Source organism: Megalops cyprinoides, chromosome 19 (assembly GCF_013368585.1).
Source record: "Megalops cyprinoides isolate fMegCyp1 chromosome 19, fMegCyp1.pri, whole genome shotgun sequence".
NCBI lineage: Eukaryota > Metazoa > Chordata > Actinopteri > Elopiformes > Megalopidae > Megalops > Megalops cyprinoides.
Window position 1 is genome coordinate 18,651,794 of NC_050601.1, and position 12,533 is coordinate 18,664,326.

At 42.9% G+C, this 12,533-nt stretch overlaps 1 protein-coding gene across 1 annotated transcript; it reads left to right on the forward strand.

Annotated features, from left to right (window-relative positions):
• The first annotated feature begins 3,836 nt into the window (after positions 1-3,836).
• LOC118793949 (dual specificity protein phosphatase 3-like) lies at positions 3,837-10,318 on the forward strand. The gene is made up of 3 exons (XM_036552045.1): positions 3,837-4,117; positions 8,256-8,488; positions 9,397-10,318. The coding sequence occupies exons 1-3, from the start codon at positions 3,945-3,947 to the stop codon at positions 9,603-9,605; spliced, it is 615 nt and encodes a 204-aa protein (XP_036407938.1). The 5' UTR covers positions 3,837-3,944; the 3' UTR covers positions 9,606-10,318.
• Positions 10,319-12,533: the final 2,215 nt, after the last annotated feature.

The following is a 12,533-nucleotide window of genomic DNA, read 5'->3' on the forward strand; positions in this document are numbered from 1 at the left end:
GTTACATCAAAGAATGAAGTTTACAAATTATCATTGGCAAGGCAAATGCAACAAAATGTTTTCAGGGGAATAACAGAAATCAAAACAATCCATTTCTCCAAGATAACTATGGCAGGCAGCACAATGTCCTTTGTTGCATTGTCAGATTGTGAAAAACCAAACAAAATTTTGCTTTCCCTTTCTCGGAACTGCTCTGTCAAAGTGTCACATTGAGTCAGTACATTCAGTAATGAAGAATTATTGCACATGGAACATTTGGTTTAACACAGGCCTGTGTCCTATTCAATTCAGATGTCATTGTACCCATTACATTACATTTGCTTAGCTTTTATCCAGAGTGCCTTACATAGCTTGCATTTTTACATGTTATCCATTTATACAGCTGGATATATAGAGGTAGTTCAGGTTAAGCACCATGGATAAGGTTACAACAGCAGTGCCCCACATTCTGACTACGAGACCTACTCCTTGTCACTACACCACGTTACCCACCTGAAACCAGTTCTGAGCTGCAGGGACTCAGGCTGTGCTCGGAGCAAATGCCTTGACCTGTTGACCCACTCAAGAGCCCAGAGAGTATCAGACTTGACAGATAACTCTAGTCTACTGTCACTATCTGTGTCACCTCATAAACCATGGCAGTAATATGCCTCTTTCACCCTTTTTTAATCTGCTACAGAACAACTTAAAGCTGTAAGTATGGAGTGCCAGATGGAACACAAAACATTTATTTTAAAATTTGTCTATGGCAACATTCAGTCTAAATAACATTTTATGCCTGATTTAACAAAACATTTATGAAGCTATAAACAGCTATAAATCAATTTCTTACATACAAAATTGTTCATTACTGACATGTTTAGTACATTTATTAACTGTTATTATGTTAATTTAGTAACTGTCTGCTATGAAATGGCAAAATAACAAACATATCTGCATTGGTCCATGTCTAAATGTAAATAGAAAATAGTAATATTTTGAGCTGTTACTAATTGGGCAGAGCAGGTTTTTATTCTTTCTGCTTTAGAGAAACATGACTGGTCAGACTGCACTTTGACTCATCTGAGAATAATGTAAAGTACTATCATGTCTTCAACCTATGCAAAGGACTGTTTTGCTTCTGGGAGGGAATGAGGTTCAGCTTCAGAGTAAAAAAAGCTCTGACACTAGGCATGCTGTCTTGCATTTTATCACAGATAGATGTACATTTATGTCATTCTTCTCAGAAAAAAAAACACTACCATTGTTTGCTTAAAGACATGTAAAAAAAAACTCCTCTGCCCAAGGAAAGACCATATACTGGCTACAAATAATGGTAAGAAACAACCAGGCAACAAAGTGCACCCACTAACATGTGCTTCCTCCAGAGGGAGAGAGGGGCAGAGGAATGGAATAACCTTGTTAAAGCACCTCTTTAAAAATTAAACACATTTCCAAAAGAAATGCATGAGGCAACTCACCATCATACATGCTAACTGGCATTGCACGAGTATGTGTGAATTGAAAGAGAGGACGAGAAACTGGATTCCATGCTATTCTAAGGAATAATGTAACATTGAGAATAAATTTAAATCTAAAGCAAGAGCGGTGATGAAAATGTTCCATTTTTATAATAAATAAGAGGATAGAAATCAATGGCTGGGAAAGCATAGGAGCACTTTGAGTCAAAGCTTTGGTTTCACCTCATATCTGAAAGGAGGCACCTTCTATGGAATAACACCCTCATCACCACACTACTGCATGGGATTTATTTGGCTCAGAGGGAGGAGTGCCTCCTGCTGACTCACTAACACCGCTTCCACCAGCAACCTCATTTCTATAAAGGGTCACTCCTGAAAATCACTCCAGTGAAAAAGGGGCTGGACTTGGTACTGAGCTGGGTTCTGCTCAAGGTTTCTTCCTGTTAATTGGGGAGTTTTTCCTTGCCACCGTTGCCTTAGGCTTAGGCTCTCAGGGGGTCTCAGGCCTGGGATGAATGTAAAGCTGCTTTGTGACAACTTGTGTTGTAAAAATCGCTATACAAATAAAATTGAATTGAATTGAATTGGTATTAACTCACCCCAGCCCTACTTAGGCTCAGCTGCTTAGCACAATAAGGTTACAGGCCCAGATGGCTACTATAATACAAAGTGCTAGTCTTAGTACTAGTATTAATATTAGTCTTTAATATTGTAGATATTTGAACTTTGAAAGAATGTGTTGTGATTCAATAACTTTCAATACATACCTACCTGAACTCACTGCTGCAACCCTACACTCCCCTACCGAACGGTGTCTGGTGGTCCCATCGCATCACGGCATAAAATCACTATAAAGGACTTTCTGCATCATTGTCCCCCAATGGTGGAATGAACTTCCACACTTCAACCGTTCTGCAGAGTCCCTGTCTGTCTTCAAGAAACATCCAAAGACACAGCTCTTCCGCTGTCACCTGAGTATCTGAAACACCACCCCCTAAAGGAACTTCTCATGTCTCAAACTGTCTCCTACTAAACTATAAAATAAAATTATAAAAAAGTAATCGAATGGTTTAACACACCTGTGAGCTTTACCTACTAGTTTGTACCTTTCCTGGCCAACCATTGAAACCTGGTCATGCAGTGCTTCTAATATTGTTGACTCTGCGTGGTTTTTCTGTTGTGTTGTATTGTACCTCACTTGTAAGTCGCTTTGGATAAAAGCGACTGCCAAATGAATAAATGTAAATGTAATTTACAAATTTTGGATTAATTTTGAACACTGATGTGGGAGGGACCTCTCTGCACATGTAACTGAATGATTTCATAACTGAGATATTTCCTTGTAATGGCTTTGCAATGGCTTCAATGACTTTGCTTACACACATACAACAATTGCATACACAATTTTCATCAAATTAATAAATTGCCTTCCTCCGAGTTACTTTAGAACCTGTGAGAGAGTTTCATTGTTATTGAAAATGTTTTTGGCCATTAATGATAAAACTGCATAAAGTATGAGGCATTAATATCAGGCGTGACAAAGTATTGAAGTGAAGAAGTTGTAATCAGTGCAAAGTAATGAAGCCTTGAACCAAGTGTCAGACAATTTCCATTACATACACAAGGCAATTGAGCTGATTAAATATTAAAATGTGTTTCGTTATCAGCATTTTTAAGGGGCATGGAGTGATAACTTGAATTAACAGTGGGATTTTTCAAACTATGGGAAATGTGTAGAGCATAAGTGTTAGTCACTGTAGATATCTTGGACTGCTGAAATGGTAGAGGTGTGGATAAGAATTCTCAGAATGTAAGCTGGGTGATGCTTTCATTAATTCACCAATCACTCTGAATGGAGACACTGAAGGGATTCATTACTGTTAGAAGAATTGGGGATGATGTAACTGCCACAAATTATAGTTTGCTTTTTAAAAATAACCAATTTCACTAAACTTGTTCATTTGCAAGATGCGAATGTTTGGTATTGATCTGTAGTTTACTTTCCTTATTTTGACACACCCATCCTCTTATTTGTTACTACAGTTCATCGATTTCGCCGGTCTCAGTATTTGCAAGGCGCAGTGAATTGTCTGCACCGGGACCAATTAACTACAAGCGTGTGACCACATTGAGTTTGGGGACATTGTGTTCCTTTGTTGGCAAAGGTGTTACTCAACGTGTACATACTTACCAAACTGTACATTTACGTTGTCGTCGAAGGTGGAGCGGCCCCTTTAACGTCCTCTTGCAGCCGTACATTTGTCATTTTATGGTCGCCACCCCAGCGAGCGTGTCACTTTGCTCCACAGATCACCGTTAATACCATCAGTTTCTGTGTGCAAGGTCTGCCCGGGAGCAAGCAATACTGAAAGATACACTGAAAATACAGGACTGGCAAATGCAGCTCGGTAGGCAACTGACACCTCCACGACGCGCACGGTAAACTGACACTTGTTCGCCACATTGGATAGACAGCTCGCAACCATGAAGAAGAACCACAGTCCGGCCAAAGCACCGGCTCCGGCAGAAGTCAATATGTCAGACTACGAGGTTTCTGTGCAACAGCTCAACGATCTGCTGTCGGACGGCAATGGGTTATACTGCTTGCCAACCAAACATTTCAACGAGGTTTTCCCCAGGATTTACGTAGGAAACGCGTAAGTAGTTTTTTTTCTTCATGAAATATGACATTTGTTCACGTATTCCTTCGCAGAGCCCGTATTTATTTTGAAGACCGACAATATCACTTGGTCGTCTTTGGCAACGCATCTCCGTCTGGTTCAACTCAAACATGGGAAGGTGCTGGATATTCAACAAAAAAAACAACAGGGGAAAAACAATATAGGAAGTAATTGTGTGGATTCATCGCCATGCTTTGCATAAACACGAATTAGTCAGTTTCAGAAACAAGAGAGTGACAATTAACTATTGGATTGAACACCACGAACCCACTGTTATTTCATTTTTATCCTCTCATTACTGCCATGTATCTATACAGATGAGGGATTGGATAAATCACTGAACAATAATATTCAACCATGCCACCTTCTTGACTACACGTGCTGTTCATAGCTAAGTTGTTATTTATGAATGATTCATTACACAAAATGTAAATTAATCGAATGACCGCTACATTGAGCGTATTGAAATTAATCACCTGAAACTGATAGCTGCAGATGCTTTTAACCCTTAATTTTATAATGAATAATTATTAACAATTTTATAATTATTTTACAATACAACCGATACAAGGGGTTGTGTGGTGTATTGTTACATTGCAAGTGAAATAGCAGACCTTGTCAATTAATACCGTATTTGCAAGTATTTGTATTTGCAATCTATATCTGGATTCACATCCAGAATTGTTGCTTTTTCTCTGTTACAGCATACAATCTCTCAAAATAAATCTTGATATATCAAAGAAATACATTAATGTACATTTTATTTAAATTTACTATATTTATTAATCTACAAGCAAAACCTGGTTTCTGGTTTCAAGACCTTCTTTGTTCTGTATGGTTAATATTTTTAATAGGTTGACTTTTTGTTTATTTTTTTGTATGTGTATATGTTATTAATCTGTAACTGGAGATATAGATCTTGCGTGTATATATAGAACTGAGAGATTTAAAATAGCACTCTGGCATAAAAGGCTTTATTCCCTTGGTAAACTATCAAATTAAAATCTTTTTGAGGGCACGCTCTTTCTACAACCCCCATCTTGCGTTCACACAGCATCCCTCCCTCTCCCACACACTCCAAATGGACAAGGTTTATTCATTAGAATGCCCGTTCTCTCATGCACACACAATCATACACACACAATGATGCACACACATGTACACACTCATGCACACACACGCTAAAAATCAGCTGAAGGATTCAGCTCCCAAAGGGTGTCCTTGACGCTTGTGAAGAGACAGACATACTAAACCCAATTTTCAAATTAAGGCTGTTGGTGAATAATAATAATAATAATAATAATAATAATAATGTGTAATAAGTGTTGATTCATATTATTAAGCAAGTGGAGGCACTGATTATTATAAAAATAATAAGCAAGACATTCACCTCTTGACCTGTAGCTCAGTTGAAATGCCAGTGTTGCTATGTTGTTGATAAACTGCAGAAACTGGTATAGCACGTTTATAGATAAAGTCACTTTATGTAGACAGACAGGGATGCAAAGTTGGCTAGCCACCATAACAATTCTTTTCACCTCCAAAATAAAGTGACATCTTTGTTGGCTAACACGCTCTTGTCATGTGAACAATCCCTTTGTGAACCCCTGATCTATATTATAGGATTGAATTACCACGGCCAGGCAGTTTTTTGCCCTCGAGCACTTTCACCTCAGGCATCAGGTTTCAGTTCCTAATCCCATTGATCTGATTGGTCAATTCTCTGGCTTACTCTGATGACTCAGATCACAATGTTTGAACAGACTCCAGGAGTGGCACAGAAATGGCAAAGAATGATGAGTCTACACATCACAAATGCACATGGGAACTTTCAAGGAATTATGAGCAGGTTTGTCCCCGTGAAGATATCCAGTGTTTTGTCAATATAATGGAATATAATATGTGCTGATAGGTTTTGAGAACACATAGGTGACAAATTAACCCATTCTCCTTTTTCCCCACCCCACTTATATAACAGCACCCCCTTCCCCATATGTACACAGAAAGTATGTATCTTTGTATGTACTGCAGTGTTATAAATGCATGTATGACACCAGTGGCTTTAATTAAGGTGTTTGTGTTCATGTTCATCTACAAAGGAGTAATGGACCTCATTTAGCCTACATATGGTGCAGTGTCCACATATGTAGCTTTGGATAAATCAACAGCAAGCAAAATGCCCAGACTATGATTTATTTACTCTTTGCTGTGGTGCAGGTTTGTGGAATGGTATAAGTGTTTGTGGTACCCTGGGGTCACAGATGCATGATGGGATATTGCCATAAGTAGGCATTTGGGAAATGTACCTTGTACTTTCAGTGAGTTAGCTTGCTGTGTGGAAATGGAGGAATGAATTATTGACAGGCAAGCATCGGCAAAGCATCGGCAAAGCAGTTATGAGTGGAAGGGGCACATGCAGGCTACACACTCTCACATACACTTGCAAACACAAATGCATACATACTGTACACACGCACACACACACACACGGTGGACCAGCCAGGTGCATTTGGAAAATATAACTGTGCCATGTTCAGCTGATGTACAGGACAGAGTTTCATTGAGTTAGTGTAAGTGATGGGCCCAGATCAATGTATAACGTATGGCAGGCAGTTGCCCGATTACGCATCGAGTCATTGACAAAAAAAAAAAATGGGATGTGGAGACTGAGGGGAACAAGCCCCTTAAGATGAGACATAAAAAATCATGGTGACAGATCCAGTATTGGATAGGGTCCTGCTGCCCACTCACTGGTGATGAGAAATGAACCAAGGCCACATCATCGGCGGGGGGGGGGGGGGGGGGGGGGGGTTCATGCAGAGCATGATGGGATATGTCAGCACTGTGATTTATATCTGCAAAATTACCAGACAGTACTTTGGTTGTGCACCCTCAAATAAGACTGTGTGTTGAAGTGGATGGCAGTGGATGACAATAGCTGGATGCACTTCATATGTAGATACAGATGAGCAGGTGCTGGTCATGTTTATCCAGGGGGACAGAAAGAAGACAAGAAACAGTGTTGCATAAAGAATATGGACCTCTCTTCCCCTCCTCTCTCAGGGCTCTATTTTGAGATACTGTGTGCCCACGTCCGTTTAAATGCCTCTGGGCAGCAGCCAGAATCTCCCCCATGTATCGAGTGCTCTGCTGTACCACGCATGCAGCATAACTTCGACGGACACCTCCGCCGCCTAAAAATGGCCCAAGGATTTGTTCCACTCAAACTCCATCCATAATGCATGCTGGACTGTGCAGGGGTCTGGCAGGGTGGGGGTGAAAAATTGACATATGGGAAGCAGAGAGCAGAAGCAGAAATGGCCTCTGAGCTGCCTCACACACAAACCCACAGTCAGACTTTCAAGTTTAAAGATGCACTTTTGCGTTTGAAGCTCGCTCTTGCACAGTAATAACTTGAAGTGTTTCAGAAGCATTGCACAGACGTGTTGGGAGAACTCCGACCAAGCCAATGTTTGTCTACATGGCTGCGTGGTTTCCCGGGAATGCAGTGGAGTTCTCACGGCTGATCACAGCATTCCGCATTCAGAGGCTCTGTGGGAACCTTAGATGCTGAGCTGGTTTGTCATTTATAACTTCAAAAGACAGTTCCTGAATGAGAATACCACTGGATCTAAATTCAAAGAAAATGTTGCTTGGAACAATTTTCAGTTGGAGTTTGATTAAAGCTAGCAAGCAGGTTTTTTTTCCCCTGTCAGTTTTAAATCTACTCTGTTTTGGACTGTTTAACATCCAGTAGAGTTTTAGGTCACTGTAAATTCTACCCTCTTGTCAACCACATATCTGAGAAATGCATACAAATTTTAGAAAACTAATAACTGAACATTTTATCTAAAGTCAATGACAGTCTGGTAATACCAGTGGCACAATGTGTAGACAGCTCTGCTTACATTCAGGACCATGTTTCCAGGGAGGAACAGAGAGGCAATGCTTTCTTTCACTTTCCAGGTTGAAAATCACATTGTAAGTTTTGTGTAAGTTTTTTTTTTTCTCAAAATGAAGTAATCTGCCTGTAGCTGTCAGGTGAACAGTGCCCCAGCATAGCAGCTCACCCGTGATTGGCCCGGCTGACCTGTGCTTCCTGCCTGCCCCGCAGGTTTGTGGCCCAGAACATTATGCGACTTCAGAAGCTGGGAGTGACGCACATTCTCAACGCTGCTGAGGGAAACTCCTTCATGCACGTCAACACCAATGCCGAGTTCTACGCCGGCTCCGGCATCACCTACCATGGCATGCAGGCCAGCGACACCGACCACTTCGACCTCAGCGTCTTCTTCGAGGAGGGGGCCGACTTCATTGAGAAAGCCCTGGCATACAAGGATGGAAAGGGTAGGACCGGCATCATGCCTATATGTGTGCCAAACTGTATGCCTTACATGTGAGCCACTTGTCTTGAATATGTGCCATTGTCTGGGCACTGTATGGTGGTACCCATTAAAATAAATGAACAGAAACATAAATGTAATAGCTCCGAAGTGATACAAGTAAGTATCTTACATTTATTATGTCTATTATATTTTGTAGATTTTTAGCGGTATTCTCATTACGCCCCTTTCTGAATTCACTGTTATTCACATTCAATGCCTGAACTTTGCTTCGCTCTCATATTTTTTCTGATTGCTCTGATTTTGCCTTCTAAAAGCCCATCATTTTACCTCTTAAAGTCCAGGATTAGGCCTTTAATATTCTAGCTCTTTAAAAGTTATAATTTAGGTCTCTAATGCATATAGTTCCTCAGATTTGTTTTTATACAGGGATTGTTTGAAATAGCTTATGTATTAATTATGGTTCCATGCTTTATTTAACTGGAGTGGAGAGAGAGCAGGCAGCTGGAAGAAGCAGTCTGTGGAACAGTGTTGGGCTGCCCCTGATGCAGTGAGCTGCAGAGCACAGAAACAGGGCATGATCACATAGAGGGCGGCTCACCTGTCATCCCAAGGGCGAGTACCGCAGCGCATCGAGTTTCAGGTGCTCCGCGGAGCTGAGCTGAGGTCCAGGGGCGGGGCCCGTGATGGATGCGAGGGGGGAGAGGCGTGTCCCGCAGGGAGCTGGTGATGAGGCACGCTGTGGCCGACCTCGCCTGCTTAGCGCGGAGGTCGGAACCGCGATCGGGTCTCCCGGTGCAGGTTGTGCATCGCTCAGCAGGTTTGGACTCAGCAGCTGTTCTCCCTCCCCCCGTCCCCTCCTCCTCCCACCATCCGAGAGTGAGTCATCTGTCTCTGTCTGCCACCCCTTAGGGAAGGTGTACGTGCACTGCCGAGAGGGGTACAGCCGCTCCCCGACGCTGGTCATCGCCTACCTCATGCTGTGCCACAAGATGGACGTGCGGACGGCGCTGTCCATGGTGCGGCAGAAGCGGGAGATCGGGCCCAACGACGGCTTCCTGCGGCAGCTCTGCCAGCTCAACGAGCGGCTGGTCCGGGAGGGCAAAATCAAGGCCAAGTGAGCCCCCCCGGGATCGCCCGCCCTGCGGTGGGGCACAGGGGGAGCCCTGAGGCTCGGCGGCGGTGGACACACCCAGGCAGTGCAAACGCATACATGCGCACGCGCATACACCTGGCACCGTGCACACCTGCCCCTCCTCCTCGCACACAGACACGGACACATACATACACACACTCGCACACTCACACGTGCATGCACACTGCTGCCCTCTGTGTCTCCTGGCCTGGCAGGACTCTGCTCATATAGGTGAGCCTGAGTGAGAAGAGGGTGGTGAAGAGAGGAAGGGGAGGGCCTCATTATAAGCCCTCTCCCCAGCACACACTTTCTCTGTCTTCTTTCCTGTGGGTTTGTACACAAGGCTCCTACTGCCACCTTTATGCCACCTTCTCTTCCAGGTCTCTGAAAGTAAAAGCTTTTGTTTTTGTTAGGGTTTCTGTTTAGTGACTTTTGAATGTTCTGAAAAGAGAAAGGTTTTGATTTATGCAGATTTCCCAAACAGTAACTTGCTGCTTGCGTCTGAGGAAATCTACAGTGCCCAGCTATTTGGACTATTGGATAGCTGTAAAATGCTAAATTTAGTCCACTGACCGCTCATCAGAACACCATAGAATCATTCTATGGTGTGTCCTTACTGGTAATTTGACAACCACTTTTTCCTCATCTCCTGGTTCATACTTATTTCTTGATGAGGGGATCTCTTACCAGCCTCCCAGACATCCCTCCAAGAAGAACTATCTGATCTTTCTTTATTTTCGGATTTTTAGGATCATATTCTTTAGGATCTTTTCACCCTAAACTTGGCCGTGAAGTTTTTCAATGCCAGGTGTTTCATTTCATTCCAGGGTGCACCATTCACAAGAAGTACCACTTTCTGAAGTTCTGTTGAGATGGAGATATGCTTGTTTTTTACTTAAGTTAGAGACTCCTGAGTCACGTAGGCGGCAAGGTGCTCATCTTGGGCATAGGCCTAGCCCTCTGACCCGAGTTAAATCCCAGTCGTAGTATCAGCTAAGAGTGCCTGGGATCCCATGGTGGTGGAGTGAATTGGCTTTATTCCTTGAGGGTGCGTGTGGGTGTGTCTGCAGGGTTTTCTCACTTTTCTGCTGTCAGGGACCCTGTCAGTCCGGGGTGTATGAGTTGCTCAGATGTCATCAGTGAAGGTGCATCCATCCTCCACTGCAGCGTGGGGCTCGCAGCCTCAAAAATAGCTGTTGATTGCGTGTGAGTGTTTCAGAGGGTTGTATTCATCCTGCTTCTGCACTCCTGGGAGAGGGCAGAGATTGCCATGGTGAGATGAGCCTAATGTGCACCTGACGACTCTAAAAAGTGTTGCATAAAGGAGGGGAGGGGAGAATAGATAAAGAATTCTGCCCTAGGTAGGTCAAGGGAGTGTCTCAAAATTACACGCACCCCCACACAGTGCGCACGCACATACAAGTGCAGAATGGCAGAAGGAAGCACGAGGGAGGTAGAGAGAAACTACAGAAACTTGCCAATGTGTTTGACCAGCCCGCCATCTTGCTCATGCATTATTATGCAGTGGTTGCCAGATTTCTCTGCCAGAGCCCAGTTTGCATGATCTGCAGAGGTGTGAATTGATATATTTGTGCCAAACAGAAAGGACCACTGGTGTGTCACACTCTCCAACAGTTTTATTCTGCACACCCACATGCTCACATCCACAGACACGCGTGCATTCACACACACCCACACACACTCACACACACACACACACTCACACACACACACACACACACTCACACACACGCACACGCACACGCACACACACACACACACACACACACACCATAACCATAACCAATCTATTTAATCATTTCAGTAATTTTGATGTCCTGCTACTCACAAGACATGTTGACCATGTATTGACGGTCGTATTAGAGGAATTCCCTGGGCTTTGATGCTTTCCATGACAAATGTAAAAGGGATGAAATCTCTGTTTGCGGTGCCTGCGGGGGAATATGAGAACAATGGTCTGTGCTCCCCTATCCCTTAGAGGGATGCACTCTGTGCTGCAATTCTGTTGACGATGAGGATGCTGCATCAGTACTGTCTATAACTTGCCTCTGTGGGAATGCCTTAGGAGTGTTAAGAATTATTGTAGGAGAGAGCAGTCAATCAGTCAATCACACCATCACATCATACATGGTGAGCGTTTCTAGTGCACCTATTGAAATATGTCAGTGTGAGAAAATATCACTTGTGTTCCTAGTAAACAAATTTTCTAGAAGAGAAGCCAACATTAGAAACACCTGCTCAACTGAACAGTGCTATATCTTTTCCAGGCACAGATCTAATTTTCAGGATGTTAGAAAACCTTTTTTCTTTTCAATAGAGAGAAACTAAGTTGGAGAATAGCTGAGTCTCCTGGAGGAATGTCTTGGATTTCAAGGTTATTTTTGTCAAAAGCCGCTGTCCACCACATTGAGTCAGTCCTGGAACCTGGTCCTCTTAAAGTAACCCCACCTTTTATAAATTGGGGTCCTGGTCTGTTCAGCTTGCTCCATGATCACACTGGGCCTCATGTTCTTCACCCCCATGCATGATCCTGCATGGTCATGATCTGGAAAACAGCACAAGCTTTCTTTAAGAAAATGAGACAGGAGAAAAACTGTTCATGTGTGTACATGAGAAAGTAGAGGATAGTCTAGAGACCCAGGACTTCCAAAACCTGCTGTTGTAAACGTGATCATTCGGGCAAGCATACAGGCTAGTGACCACTACAATGACTAAGGCTTCCTTTGTCCATAATAACCACTCCACATCAGCACAAAGATACCAGTATATATCAATATCTGGCTTTTAAAAAAAAAAACTGAAAGGAAATCCTCCTAAACTGGGACATTTAGGAACAATTTATCGATTGATTAGCCAGAGAATTTGCCTGCATGTGAAATTTGAAACTATCAAT

Excerpts from the sequence above, each read along its gene's own strand:
- LOC118793949 (XM_036552045.1), top strand. The coding sequence starts at position 3,945 with ATGAAGAAGAACCACAGTCCGGCCAAAGCACCGGCTCCGGCAGAAGTC. Across the intron at positions 4,118-8,255 it reads AGGATTTACGTAGGAAACGC|GTTTGTGGCCCAGAACATTA; the intron begins GTAAGTAGTTTT and ends CCTGCCCCGCAG. Across the intron at positions 8,489-9,396 it reads GGCATACAAGGATGGAAAGG|GGAAGGTGTACGTGCACTGC; the intron begins GTAGGACCGGCA and ends GCCACCCCTTAG.